The following is a 16,002-nucleotide window of genomic DNA, read 5'->3' as shown; positions in this document are numbered from 1 at the left end:
TGCTAAGTCCAATATGCCATTTCTCGGAATATTCCCTTTTCTCTGAGGTATGGTGATCTTGGAGTTGCCACCCCCAACCACCCCCGGCAAAATGAAGTTTTAAGGAGGGGAAAGAGTGATTTTTGAAATTCACTCTTCTCCTATGTTTTCAGTCTTTTTTTTTGGCTTGTTCAGCACTTGGCATTTTGAGTGCCGACATTTCAATTGGGAGCCAATTTTTTTAAGTTTTGTGTAAAATTAAGTGGTGGCTGATTTTATGTTAGTTCTGAAAAAGTTCCTATACATTTGAGAATGAAAGTGCTTAACTTCAGTGAATAAATCTGAGTGTTTTTGGACATGCCTTTGCCAATAATGTTTGTTTTTACAGTTTCTTTGCACACCTTCAGTATTTTTGCTTTTTTGGTTCCTATTTTTGTAAAAAACATATTATAGAAAAATAAAATCCTTAAAAATCATACGATAATAATTATAAAATCTAGCCACCCGAGTTCCTAAAAGCCTTGCAGACAGTCTTTTTTTTAGTAATTGGACTCGCGGCTTGTAGTAATTTTGCTGCTAGTCAGTATTTATAAAGTGAAATTATGTACGTTCATCAGTTAATCTACATACGGATGGGGTCAGGATTCTGAAAGGCATTACCTGGGACTACTAACATAGAAACTTTCAAAGAAAATTGCTGAAACTTGGTTATGTGATTATCAGGACCCCCAAAGTATGTAGGCTTTAATAAGATATTTTGGGAGGACCACACTATTATGTATTTTTCCCAAGGTATGTAGGCTTTAATGAGATATTTTGGGAGGACCACACTATTATGCATTTTTGACACCTTTATTGAATTATCAGTTGTAACATAGGCTAACTTATGTTTATATTTAAAAATAATCGAACCATATTAACAAGTTCACGTTTACAAACATTATACATCAAATACATTGTTATATATCTTATACCCCAGACAACATTATGTAAATTATTCAGATCCTGTCTTCTCTTAAACCTCATTCTATCTGCAAAACATTTTTCTGCATGTATTGTTCCTACAATTTCCCCTTTTTTATGTAATTTACTGATACCCTTTTCTAAATATCCCATTTCCTGTTCTTTTATCTCTGTTACAGTATTAACTACTTTAGGTATAATTGGTTTAGATTTTGATTTCCATTTTCTAGTAATTGCTTTTTTTGGCAGCCACTGGAATAAAACTTAACAAAGCCCTACTATGTCAAGGCAGTTCAGATTCTGTATCCCAGCTCAAAAAAAAAAAAAAAAAAATCTCCCCTAGTTGCACTCACTTGTTCACCCATTATTCCTGACAGAGTACTGTGTAGCGAATTTTTAAAGTCAGACAACTCATTATATTCTCAAAACATATTTCCCCAGTTACCTGTTTCTTTCCTATTACACCTTCAACTTTTGCTATCTACCTGTGGAAAAATTCTTTGGAATCTACTTGAGGTATAAAATTATCTATGCAAATACTTCCAGGCCAAAATCCTAAATCGTCTAGTCTTTGTTGTATATTTGGGAGCCGTACATATGTCCTGCCATTGTGACCAGAATATTGTTTTAAGGCAAGAGGTTAACTTTATTTATCTAATGCAGAATAGCTTCCTGCAAGAAATGTTGCAATTGTTACTTGATATTGTTATCAATGAGGAGGCCACTGTTCACTTTGTTTGATCTAATACAGGACAGCTTCTTGAACAGAATGTTAAATGGTGTGATGGTTGCCTGAAGTTCTTATCCAGTAGGGGGCCACTTACTCTACATCCTTGAGATCTGAGTATATGTTAATATCCAGACTTCCAGAAAGATTTGGAAATGATGACAAACAATTTAGCAAGTCATTAAGTAATAGTTTGCAACATGGAAGATCATTGTTTTCCCCCCTGCTCTCTGTCAGCCAGTTAGACCATTCATTCCCCCATCAGTGGGGCAAAGGTTGATCATGAGGGGCCATCATTTAGACAGCCATCAGGGGTGGTTTGAGTTTTTTTCTACTTTTTGGCCCTATTTCCACATGCACTGAACTAGCACTGAGGAGGGACATGCACTGGGCTGACCACTGAAGACATTCCCTCACTTCTGCAAAGGGAGTTACTTTCATACAGTCCTGCATCTCACTGCAAAGCATGAGTGGGGGTGTCCATGGTCTCCACCAGGGAAATTGCACCGTGTGTGCCCACTAGTGCATGCATTTCTTTCCTCCAAGAGAGCTGAGCAGAACACGCCCCTTTCTACCCCATCTGGCTCCTTCATTGCTGGGACCAGTAATCAAAATGTCATTGCCTGGAGGTTAAATTCAGTACAAAGGAATGCAAAATACTATTTCTGGGAAACAACCCCCCCTTGGGATACTTGTAAGGATAAATATTTAAAGTGAGAAAGAAGCAAGTGTTGATGATAGAGGCACAAAGGCAAAGGCATCACCAGTAGAAAAACAAAAGTTGTTATCTTGAGAGACTTGGCAGTAGTATTAGAAACCAGACAGTTGTTATCATGAGACCTCATCTGGGATAGAGTGTGTATGTGTGTGTGTGTGTTGCTGGAGATTTCATCTGTAAACCCAACTAAGAAGGTGAAGGCATTTCCATGGAGGGTGACAATAATGATGCTTGTGCTGCCCCAGAAACCACATAAACCGTTTGCCAATGATACAGAGACCATCTAAAGTGTCAGTAACCAGAGTTTGATCAGTAGCTTGGGTACCAGCGAGCCAGAGAGAGGGTGAAGACTGAGTACTGAGTAGCTAGATTTTTGTATTGTTTGGTAGCCATCTGGCAGTGTTGGGTTTACAGCAAACAAGCAAGCTGAAGGAAAGGATATCAGCAGACATCCAGAAGTGGACGGACATGTGCAAGCATTAAATGCTTCCCAAACTGATGATGTAATTGTGTTGTACTTCTTGTACTTACAAGAATGGAGTACAAGTAGCACATGAATAAAGAAAAAACAGAAAGTTATGGACACCTCAGTACAATGGGTTTTGGAATTCTACTCCCTGTCTGATGGACAGTGTGTGGAGTTCTGATAACCTAAGGTAAATTGGGAGAAAGGAACCAATATTTTTCTTTTAAAAGACACTAAAACAGCTTGTTATATTTATTCCTGAAGAAAAGATACAGGTGGCATGCAGGGACATAAAAGTTTTTACATGCCTCGTAAGTCCAAAATGGTACACTCCTTTAACAGCTATTTGAAAACAAAAATATGCATTTTGAAGATACATTGTGATCATTCCAGGAGAAATCTAATAATTGTTTTTCTTTTTTTTTTCACAGAAACTGTCTCAAATGACTGGAACAGCCTTCCTGAGGAAGCAGCTAAAGCAAAATCTGGTGAGAAATTGAAGAATGCATGGGCAAAAGAAAACAGGTCCCTTGACTGGGTGGGAAAAGGAATAAGCTGTAGGAACATCAAATTATATTGTATTTCAGAAGGTGGACCATGTAGTCATTATTAGTTGTCACACATTGTTCAAGTGTTTCTTTTTGTCTTATCTTTTACTAAAGGATCCTAAAAAAGCCACACTGCACATAATTTACAAAGAAGTCTGTAAATGGAATCCTAGTTCATTGAAGCACAGAAAAAATGCATATTAAAAGTACTGTAAAGACCCTCCATACTGTGTGTGTGTGTGGGGGGGGGGGATCAGTGCTGGATTTTTTTGGTTTAGCATCAGGATCACAGAGCACAAAGTCTGCAGTGGTGGCCACATACGATGTCCATCCACAAAAGTCAGATAGGCTTGAACTTTGCATCTTATTTTCAGAATTGTGACTCTTATGCCTTGACACAGACTTCTGTAACTTGGGCTGTGCTGCAGTGAGTGGGACAGCAGCAGGCGTCTGATGTGGTTGCATTAGAAGTTACATGGATGATTTATCTCTGTCTTGCAGCATAATTTTTCAACTGTGGTAGCCTTACAGGAATTTTTCTAAGAACTATCATTACAGAGCTGCACTGATACAGATGCTCACAAGAAAGACATTCTGCACCTGTATTTGAGACAGCAGATATAGTTATTGGTATTGTTATCATGTCCTTTGGAATAAGCTCAGAAGAGAGGTGCTTTTGCCTGCATGTGCATGCTTCTAGCACTGACACACCTGCCTCTTGACATCCCCTAATTGCAAGTATAAATTCACTTTTCTTCTGCCTGATATATAGTGAATAATCTTTTTCCACAAACATTTTTGTGTCCCCAGTTTTCACTTGACTACATCTTGATTAATAGAGCTCTTGTTTTTTTTTTTCTGATAACCAAATAGCATATACATGCACTATGCCCTTTCGATTAACATATCATGCAGTAGAATACCAACCCATTCGCTTCTGTGTACTTTTACAAAATTATTGCAGTCTGCCCTTTCCAAGTTCTCTAGTATAACAGAAAATCTCAGGTTTTCTCTGTTTGCTGTTTCTTCTAATTCTGCTGTTTTTATAACAGTTCTTGAAAAGCCTTATATTCAGCCAGTCTTTCCTTCATTTCAGCCTATAACTTCTTGTAGTTTTATCAGCTCATGTGAATGGTTCGTGAAAGCTTGTTCTATTCTTTCCAGCCTTTTGTTTTTTGACCTTATATATGCTTCCAGTGTCTTGACACTGTGGTGGTGGTGCTCCGGTAGCATTGTTGCCTCATAGTAAGACGTTGTCCTGTTCAATTCTTAGCTAGAGCGTCTTCTGTGTGGAGACATGCGTGGATGGGCATACCTTCGTTGAAGGTTGTGCGTCAGGGCTGGCAACTCGGCACGTAAAAATCCACTGCCAATCATTAGAGGCCGGAGTTCCGCTGTAGCGACCCCTATCCGGGAAAAGCTGAAAGACACAACACAACGTATGTTTCCAGTGTCTTATTTATTTTAAACACCTCTAAATGCATTTGATGTATCTATTTTTTCATGTAAATTACTGGAAGCCATTTCCTGTGCCAAAGCTGAAACCTAAACTGCTTTTTGTTGAAGAGCTGCAAAGCTATCTCCCAAAACAGATTTTTGATCTCCTTTTCTAGTTGATTTTCTTCTACTTTCTCCAAATTTCATCATTCCTGACATCAGGCAGTGTAGTGACTAACCAGTAAATGAATTTAACCCAAATTGTTAACTTTTACTATTTTTACATCACTTTCATTTTTTGTACTGGAACAGCTGTAATCAGCTTGCTTTTCAGAATGCAGCCATCTTGGAATCTACTCAAATTCTTGAGCTTGAATTATTGATATTAGTAGATAATTATATTAGTAGCAGTTTACAGGACACAGATATGCCGTGGTATTAAGTGCTTCCAAAGTAACACTTGACAATGGTGTCAATGCAAATAGTCTGAGCCTGACATTCTTAAACAGATGGTGGATTTGATTCACTAAATACTTTATTACTGGTAAAGTAATAGATAAATAAATTGAATGATGGAAAACCACTGTGGTCTGTCAGTACTAAATGCAAATAAATGTTTATTTACATTAACAAACACAATGTGCAATAATTAAGTAGCAGAAGAGATGACACAAAATAAAACTTTGTTTTTATAAATATCAAAATACACAGACATTTTTATAAAGTACTGAATATAAGCCAGACTATTTTGTCTCTGTGCACCCTCCCAGATCATGGAGCTCCCACACCCCCTGACTCCTACTACAAGACTGTGGAGTCCCTACTTTCTGCGCTAACTGTGAAATAGCACTAATTCTGAGTTTTGAGCCAATCTGATATATGCGCTTTTGTAAATACTTGTATTACTTTAGGGTGTCTTAATCTTGAATTTAGTATATATAAATTAAGCAGGGGAGTGGATGGAGTACAGGGGGGGGGCTCTGCTGCTTTGCCCTTTTGATTTTCTACAGACCTTCAGAGTCTTCACACTGTGTCTAGCCTCAGTCATTGCTTAGGGAATTCAGATATTTCCTTACTTAGATAACCTGTTAATACAGGCATCCTCTCTGCCAAACCCTTATGCTCCATCTCAACTTATAATACTTATGGGGAGATTCAAAACAACAAAACCTGGAGTGGCAACCAGTGGGGGACAGGGAAGGGGAGTGGCAGCCAGTTTGGGAGGTAGAAGGATCCGGGGAGAGGGAGCGGGATTGTGAACAAATGTTAAGGGCTTGAGCAACCTTACCAGCTCGGCTCAGCAGTAATGTTAGGAGGTTTAAAAGCAGTTGAGAATAAGTTTAAAGATTTTATGTTAGGAGCTTTAAAAGTAGTTGCTTATAGGATAATAGGAGGTTACTAGGCTGTTGGCCGTGAGGCCCTTATTAGCCTAGCCAAGAGTTTAGCCCATGTTTAGACAAATCAGCACCTGATGCCCCTATCCAGCAGGGACTTGGGTGGAATCCCATAGGTATATTTTCTATTTCCCATCCAGTTATGCAGGTTGCTCTTAAAAAGAGGTAAAGAGATACTCTGCTTGATGTGGAGATGGAGTCTATTCCATAGATGGAGGAGTCTCTGGGATACAAATCTGTCCCACCAAAAAGTCTTGTTGATGTCACAGACTAGATTGAGGCTGTGAGTATGGGTTACTTGAGTGGATCTTGACCTGCGGATATGCAGCAGTCCTATCAAAGTGGGGTCTGTAATTGCCTTGTATGCCAGCCAGAGGTCACCTCTGAGGAGTCTGTATGAAACTGAGTAGAGGGATAGAGCTTATAGCTTATCTGTGTATGGTAGATGTTTGAGGCCCTGGATTCTCCTGGTGAGGCACCTCTGTGGTCTCTCCAGCTGCTGCATGTGCTTTGCGAGGTACATGCTGAAAGGGGAGTTGTATTCAATAATGGACCTTATAAGGGAAGAATACAGGGATGTTATGACTTCCTTGTCCCAGGATGAGATACCCTTACTTATGAGGTTGGCCATGTAGAAGGCTTTCCGTACAATGGAAGCAACATGGTGGTCAAATGTCAGGTTGCTGTCAACCGGGGTGCCCAAATCCCTCACGACTGATTGAGTACTTAGGACATTGTTATTAATGTAATAATGTGTGGGGACGTCACTCTCCCCAAAGGGAATGATGATGCATTTTTTGGTATTCAGCTTGAGGCTATGTTTCTGGCACCATTCATTTGTCTGAGTGAGACCCTCTTGGAAGATATCCACATCACTAGGAGAATTGATGACAGCACCCAGCTTGCAGTCATCTGCAAACCTGGTCAGCCATAGCCCACTGGTTTTGGCCTGCACCTCAGAAAAGTATATCCCAAATAATAGAGTCCCCAAGACCGATCCCTGGGGTATGCCACTTGTTACTGGTCTACTGCTTGAGGTGGCTTCCCCTATTTTGACTAGGTGGTTCTATCAGTGAACCAGTTTGCTACACATCTGGTAACATATGGTTTGATGCCTAGTTGAGATAAGTTAACTATTATGCCTGAGTGGAGAATAGTGTAAAAGGCTTTGGCCAGGTCAAGGTAGGCGGTTTGTGCCGTCTTCCCCTCGTCAGTGGCTTTGGTGACTGTCTCAAAGAAGTCGATCAAATTTAGCAGACATGACCTCCCCTTGACAAAGCCAAACTGTGTGGGATCAAGTGTTTGGAGGTTGCCAATGTCCTTGTTAATGAGGTCCATGATAATCAGTTCCATGGTCTTGCAGATCAGGCTAGTTAGGCTGATGGGTCTATAATTTCTTGGATCAGTGGATGCTCCACCTTTGTGTAAAGGGATGACAGTAGCTGTCCTCCAGTCAGCTGGGACAAAGCCAGTACTCAGGCTTTGATTGAATAGGGTACCTAATGGTGCTGCAAGTCCCTGCCTGAGTTCACGTAGGATGCAGCCTGGAATGTTATCGGGTCCCATGGAGACTGTATTTTTTGCTTTTAAGAGAGCAGTGATGACCTGTTCCCTAGATATAAGGGAAAAGGGACAGTTACAGGGGATGTCCTGATTTACTCATGGGGGTGGGGGGACAGAGGGGTAAAGTTTTTTCTGAATCTGTTAGCTAGCAAGTTTGCTATATCTACTGCATTTGTATATATGGTGTCCTTGACCACCAGTTCTGAACAGATCTTTGTGCTTCATTTGAGGTTGTGGACATATGTGAAGAAGGCCTTATGATTGTCTGTAGTAGATGTGGCCAATTTGGACTCGAAGTTTGCTTTGGAGGATTTCAGTAGTGCTCTCATTTGCTTGTTCAGGCTAAGGAGACATTGCTTCCAATTGGGCACCTGCTCCTTCTTGGTCTTGGACAACAATTTTTTGCCTTTTGTTATAGAGTTTATTTATTGCAGATGTCCACCAGACAGGTTTACTCTTCCTTGCGGAGGATGATTTAGTCCTGTTGGGTATTCCTGATTCCATGCATCTATATAAATGTTCGTATAGTGCTTTGGTGTAGTTTTGGATATTGTTGCCAGTTCCTATAGAGGGGGAGGGGGCTGTGAAGCTGTTTATACCATCCCTCAGGAGGCTGTAAACAGCTTTGGAAAAGTTTTTATGTTTGATCCTAGCTAGAGGGGGTTAGGAGAGATGTTGACTTCAAAAGTGACCGCTTTATGATCGGATCTTAACAGGGAGGATGATACTGTAGGAATGCTGTAGTGGTTACTCATGTTGGTTAATTCCAAGTCCAAGACATTATCACCTCTTATGGGGGTATTGACTAGCTGTTCCAAGGCATTTGCAGTGACAAAATCAAGGAATCTCTGGGCATTTATGTTCTAGCATGAGTAGTTCTTTCAGTCTATGTTTGGGAAGTTAAAGTCACCTAGGATAAGGGTAAAGGGTTGAATCTTGATAGATTCAAACAGGTCCAGATTGGGTATCTTGAGTCAGATTTGGGGGCCGGTAACTAGCTGTGATTTGAATAGGGGTCTTGTCAGTGGTTAACTGCACCTGGAGTGTCTCCTGTGTGTCATACTGTTTGACCAGCCTGGAGGTGTGTATGTCTTTAATGTATATTGAAACTCCACCTCCTTTGGCATTACTGCCCCACAGTTTGGGGTCTGAATGTATGATAGGATGAGTAACCAGGTAAGGCTGGGGTGCTCCCCACAGCTTTGAACCAGGTTTCTGTGACTATACAGATGTCAGCATTTTCCAGGGTTAGGATTGCTTCATTGAGTGCAGTTCCATGTTTAAACTCCTATCGTTTAGCTGCATGACCTTTAATTTGTGTTTTGTTGAAATTTTATGTTGGCAGTTTTAACCTCATCACTTTTCCTAAAAAAGGCACTATAGGGGAGGCAAGAGCCTTTGCCAGAAGCCTGAAGCCCAGGTGAGACAGATGCAGGCCATCTCTGGCAAAACATTGTGGTCTGTCAATCATAGTTTCTCAGGCTATCAGGTACTGGATCCCACTGGAATGACACCAGAAACTAAACTGCTTAAGGCTAGGGACATACCTGCCTGAGATACATAATCAGTGAGCTCAATCATGTTTCTCCTCATATAGTCCAGAGAGATATGTCTCAAGTCATTCACACCAGCATGGACTATGACAGAGTCATAACAGTACCTAGTAGAATACAGCGAAAGTCCCAGTACCTGTTGTTAAGAGACTTGAGTGCATATGTGATATGGCAGATTCTGGCACCTGACAGACAACTAACTGTGACTTTCTTCTTATCCAGCCTGGTGAGAGGCACATCTGTGTGTCTCACAATGGATTCTCCTATGACTAATATGTTGGGTTTATGGTGAAGCCTTAGTGGCTATGAGGCACAGGTGTGTGGACTATGTGTGGTATGGGGTGTGGAGGGCTGTGGAGACCATGTGTGTTTTTACCTCAGAGGTCTCCATTGTTTAGATATGTTTATCTGCAGGACCTCTGCATATGTAGGTGTGTGTTGTGTAGGTGTGGGTGGTGTTTGAGGTGTAGTGATTGTGTTGACAACCATTTTGGTGCCAGATATACTGGCTTGAGGGGGAGAGAGATTTGACTCTAGGTTCCTAATTTAATTGCATCTCTCACAAATTGTGTTTCTAGGTGGTAGAAGTAGATTGTTATCCATGTACATGAGGCAGTTGCTACACTGTCTCAGGATGCCCATATCAACCAGACTGCCAGGAGAAACTGTAGGAAACTGTCCATCCATATTTGTCAGAATCTGAGGGAGAAAGGCCAGGGAGAGCTAAGGGGTGGGCCTAAAGCCCAGGTGTTTAAACCAAAACTAAGAGCTTAGAATAACACTTAATTTAGACAGGCTATAAACAAGCAGTAATAAATGCAACAGAAAATATGCAGTTGAACACTTTAGAAAACAGGCAGCAAGTAGCAGGAAAAAGCAAAGCAAGGTGAAGTAACAGAGTAGCTGGAAGAAACACAAATTAGAAAAATATAAGCAGCTGAATAAAGTGTCTTTTTTATAAATTGGAAAGGGAGAGAGCAGGGAGAGAACAGGAACTGAAGATAATTCAAGGTTAAGGGACTAAGGGATTTGGCCTTCCCAAATGATCTCTGTATTAGGTAGAATGAGCTAAAGAGATGGGACTGGGAGGAGTGTCCCAGATCAAATTTACAGCAGGGGCAAGCAACTGCAAAAATCCACTAACTTTAAGAACACAACAGCAATAGGGTCGGAGAAAAAAGTTTCAGCACAGATCAGAAAACAAAATTCAGACAGCAAATATATGAATAATTTGGTCAAGCAAAAATAAAGACAGTGCAGAACACTGAACAGTTAAAGTGCCAAAAATATACTTATCAGCTGTATATTTCCACATTGCTTGAGAAGCACTCTCAGTCAAAACACAAGGAGATTCTAGCAATGATGTGCAGGAATTTACACAAAGGTAATAGTTTTATATCAGCAAGACAAAAGCCAAGCCTTGAGACAATCAGATAACACAAAAGCTGTTAGACCAGTTTTGCCAACTTTAAGAACACAACAGCAATAAAGTGGGAGGGTGGGAGAAAAAAAGTTTCAGCACAGATCAGAAAACAAAATTTGTATAGCAAATATATGAATAATTCGGTCAAGCAAAAATAAAGACACTGCAGAACACTGAACAGTTAAAGTGCCAGAAAATATACTTATCACCTCTATATTTCCAGATTGTTTGAGAAGCACTCTCAGTCAGAACACAAGGAGATTCTAGCAATGATAAGTTTAAGGATTTTAATATTTATAATTATAGTGAATTTTTTGTTAAGGTGGAACAAGCTAATTTATTTGAAAACGAGATACATTTGTCCCTACTAGGAGAGCATCAGTATGGAATACTATTAGTGAGATTAGGTTATTCACTAGAAAACTTAATTTAGCCTTTTGGTTTAATAATGAAAGAGAAAAAAAGTGAATGATTTTAAAAATGATTTACAGAGGACTAGTATGTTTAACCCACCTCAAAATCCTGTTGTGGCTTTTTTTAAAAAAATATGTGAATTCGATATTCATGAATTGTTGAGTAATGTAAGCAGAAAGGAGCAGATATATGACAACCTGAACCCCCACGAAAATGAGTTTATAAGTAGAATTTATTCCAACAAGATCATTTAAATGATGAAACCAGACAAAGGCGGGGGTCTAGTTTTTATGTATGTTTTATTTTTATTCTTCTAAAATGATGGATATATTAAATAATGGAATTTACAAATACGTTTCTAAAAATCAAGTAAGTATTGCTTTAATGTTGTTAACCTGTTCCACAGTTTTCCCTTCTGTCTCCAATTTCAGTGTCCTCTGATTTTTCCAGTTCACTTCCATAATAGCTGTCCTAGCTGCACTCAGTTTCATTCCATGTGTACTCAGTGTTGCATTCCAGTCCCCTATCATTTGCTAAAGTTCTTGTTCAATGCCTGCTTGTAATGCCACATCATCTGCATACAGCATGTTTGTTAATCTGTCCCCTCTGACCTATTTGCTGATGTAGTATGTGACGCTCCACCACTGAACCAGTAATCAAGGAGCCTCAGTCCTCACCACTGGTAACAGTGGGGGATGTACACTGGGAGGATGACAAGTATACACACGCTGTTTCCAGATGCAGCTCTCTGCATCAAGTGCAGTTTCCCTTAAGATCACAGAAAGACCACAGTCAGTCCGAGGCTGGTTTCTCCCTCTTTCTCCAGATCTCCAATAGGACTTCCACTGGCACAGCTATAGAGTTGAGATCTCAGCTGAATGGCCAAGCCAAGACCTCCAGCACACTCTCTGTCCAACCAGTGCTTCTTGTCTCTGTCCAAGTAGCTGACACACACACTGTTTGAGGTTTGATTTATACACACACACACACACACACACACACACACACACACACACACACACACACCTGGAAAAGGCTGGCACAGGTTTAGTAGCTATGCCCCCTTTTGCCCATACTATAAGGTAGTTATCACTGGCACCAGCCAGCTCCATATCATCTACTTTAAGGCCCTTAACAAAGGGTGTCCAATCTTACAGTGTAATGTTACTATTAATACATATGGTAGTTTGACCAAGAGCAAGGCTATTAGGAGTAGCCCAGTGTCACCAAATAAATATGCAAGTACTGTCAGAACTTAAATATCTCTAGACAGATCGGCCACAGTAAAAGGTTGAAGTATATTTAAAAATAAATAATAAAAGAACACAACAATACTAAATATATATTTACAGTGACATCAGAGTTCAAAATCACAGGAAATATTTAAAACAACATTGCAGGACAGTCTCATATAAATAAAGAAAAAAATATCTAAACTAAGGTTTGCTATATTCCTGACTGTATCTAAGAGAGTTATTATACCCTAGAAACTTACATACAGAGCAAGGCAGATGTGGTGAATGGATCATCTCTAGCTGTTGTCAGGTCAAAGACAAACTACAAAATGCTGTGTCTCTATAAGAGACTTTGTAAATTAATATCTCAAATATTACTGCTGGGATAGCTTGCAGAATGACATCATTTCTTGTCATCTGACTCTATCCTAGATGAAACCCCCACTGCTGGAATCCAGCAGTAGTTAGCATCTACCTGTGAAAATACATAGACCTCAGATCTTTGGTTGGTGCTGGAAGTCTTAAAACAATAAAACATTTCCAAGACAATACAGAAAGTTCCCTAGTTTTAGGCATTGTGTCAGTTTGCTGCATTGAAACTGAAAGATATCATCTTTTATGGCCTACCCATAAAGTAATTTAATTTCAGCTATATTTTCTGAAGTTTGCTAGACTGACGTTAACCTCCTGTGTTCCACTTTCCACTGTTAAAATATATACATTTAAACAGTTACAATATTGCATGTACATTTCTGTTCTACTCCAGTAGGGAACATCGTGGTTAGATTTCAGACAGCACTTTGCAAATACCTTCAAGCAGTTTGATATACACAAGACATACAATTCTAATACATTTGTAACACAAGCATTTTACATACATCATGTTGATATTCACAAATGACATATAATTATGTACAACATTCCAGATAGCTGGGCTGGCAGTAGTCCCTTTGTCACACTTCTATATAAATCATGTTGATATTCACAAATGACATATAATTATTTACAAAATTCCCAATAGGTGTGCTGGCAGAATCTTTGTCATACTTCTTCCCACCTCAAAGACTCAAGCTAATTTTTCAAGTGACCCTTGAGAAATGTTGCTTGAGAGGGATGAGCCTATCTGGGAATACATTACCCCATACCCTATCATGAGATTCCAGCTGCCTTTACAATGCTGACCCCATTACAGTGTTGCACTGTCCTATCATATGCCTGCAATCCTATGCTCCACCATAGTAATTTGGAATTTTAATAAAGTACCACCAAGACCACCGATCCAAGAAGTAAGCGAATTTAATGAAATGCATACCGCCTCGGCTTACACAGCTTTCCAAGAGTAAAAACACTACAAAATACTATTTGCTTATATGCAGCATATTGCACAAAAAATAATCAATTAAGCATACAGTTCAAATCACATACTTCCAATTACATTTTTTGTTGAGTCCATGAGGCTCCAAATTACCATACTTTAAAATCAGCAGGGTTTCTTTTTTTTTTAAGGCAGATCTGTAGGAACCAGCTTTCCACTTTATGGAATACATTCTGGGTAAGGGTTTGGAGTTCTGATAAGGCAGTAGCAGAGCAAATTAATGTTGAATTATCTGCATATTGTATGCAGGTTGCATGCGGAATGTTTAGATGTAGATTGTTAATAAAGATAGAGAATAGGAGAGGGCCCAAAATAGAACCCTGACGAACACCAAGGGTATCAGGAAGGTGTAAGGAAAGTTCATTGCCTCAGAGCACAGCTTGCTGTCAGTTTTCTAGGTAGGACTTAAACCAGTGTAGTGCCTGTGTGTCAAGTGAGAGGGATTTAAGAATATCCAAAAGAAGTTGATGGTTCACCATATCAAAGGCTTTTGAGAGGTCAATAAAGAGTGCAGAAGATAGGGTGTTGTTATTAAGATTTTTGTTGATGCAGTCAGAAAAGTATAGGAGGGCAGTAGTTGTGCTGTGGAATGGCCTAAAGCCATGCTGACAGCTGGCAAGCAAGTTGTTGTGGAGAAGGTGGAAGAAGCTGTTGGTGGATGCACTTTTCCATTATTTTTGCTAGTGGAGAGAGTAGGGCTATTGGGCGAAAGTTTGAGAGTTCAATGGAGTCACCACCCTTATGAAGGGGAATTATATGGGAGATTTTCCAAATGGAAGTGATTGTTCCTTCAGTAATAGTTCTGTTTATGAGTATGGAAATGGGATAGGCTATGACTTTTGCTAATTTCTGTAGATATTCAGCTGGAAGGAGGTCTGCTGAAGGAGTGCATGGTTTAAGTTTATGGAGGAGGGTGCAAATGAAGGATGTAGGTACTGGTTGTAAATGAAATGAGGGAGATAAGTTAGTTATAGTGGGTGACAGATTTGTGGTAATGGGGTAAGGAATTGGCTAGGGATTGGATGGTATCAGTAAAGAAGGTATTGAAGGGGTCAGCAATAAGCTTAGGATTGTCATGAGTGGAACCCGATGGGATTGGTGTTTTGGAGCGACCTGGGTGTAAGAGCCTGTTTATACCTGACCAGAACTTTTGTGGTTTGTGCTGGTGGGTCTGTTGGAGTTGAAAGTAAAAGTTTTTTTTGTCATGAAGCACAGATGTTTTGGTAGCATTTCTCAACTGTCTAAATTTTAGGTGGTCTGCCGGATTTCTTGTGGTTCTCCATTTGGCCCAAATCATATTTCTTAATGTGATTTTTTTGTCTAGTTTCATTTGTAAGCCATGGAGCAGTTTTTGTGCAGTTTCTACTAGAGCGAATAGGGACATGGTAGTCTAAGATTTTTCGGAATTTGGTGTTGAAGTATAACACTGCATCCTCAATTTGTAAGTATTTTAGAGGAGACCAATCACATGCTTTAAGTTCGGTTTGGAATTTATCAAGATTAAAGGTTTTATTAAATCGAGTAGTTCTAAACAAGTTAGAGTTAGGAATGGTGATCTTTTGTCTATGTACAAAGGTTAGTGAGTGGTCACTAATGTCATCCGGAAGGATGTCTGCTTTATATGAGGAGGGATGATTGTTAACAAGGATCCAATCTAAGGTGATTTGTATGGTATTAGGTTTATGGATTCTAATTAGTTGGGAAAAGCCATATAGGTTTATATGGGTTGTTGGGTTATGTGAACTACAGTTATTCCAGTCAATATTAAAATCGACCAGTACTATAGTTTCCTGGGGTAGGTAAGTGGAGAGCCAGCTAAGGATATTTTCAAGAGTATTGATGTTATTTCCAGGGGGAAGATAGGAGCATAATAAATAAATGGATTTAAAGGTATTGATTTGAAGCTTTGCTGTAAGGATTTCTGCATTACTACAAGTAGGAAGCTATATATCAAGAGTGGTGACTTGTAAAGGATGGCTACACCCCCACCTTTTTTGGCTTTGTGATCTGTTCTAAGAATATTATATCCAGGTGGGGTAATTTCCTTATCTTGGGTTGTAGGTTTTAGCCATGTTTCTGTAAGGCATAGGATGTCAAAGGAATGCACATCTAGGAGTGCATGAAGGTGGGTGATTGTATTATTGATGCTACAAGTGTTGAGATGTGCTGTTAGGAGAGCGTTAGAAAGTTTTGTCTGGGTGTAAGAG

The 16,002-nt window shown here is 39.7% G+C and overlaps 1 protein-coding gene across 1 annotated transcript in view; it reads left to right on the top strand.

The window, feature by feature from the left end:
- LOC122790289 (cytohesin-1) overlaps positions 1-16,002 on the top strand; it is a 1,634,771-nt gene that overhangs the window by 451,558 nt on the left and 1,167,211 nt on the right. Inside the window, exon 2 of the mRNA XM_044057794.1 lies at positions 3,285-3,341. Within this exon, the coding sequence (XP_043913729.1) occupies positions 3,285-3,341 (57 nt within the window). The remainder of the gene's footprint in view (positions 1-3,284; positions 3,342-16,002) is intronic.

This window comes from Protopterus annectens, chromosome 1.part2, assembly GCF_019279795.1.
Source record: "Protopterus annectens isolate FY-2018-M chromosome 1.part2, PAN1.0, whole genome shotgun sequence".
Taxonomy (NCBI): Eukaryota; Metazoa; Chordata; order Ceratodontiformes; family Protopteridae; genus Protopterus; species Protopterus annectens.
This window is presented reverse-complemented; position numbering and strand designations above follow the sequence as displayed.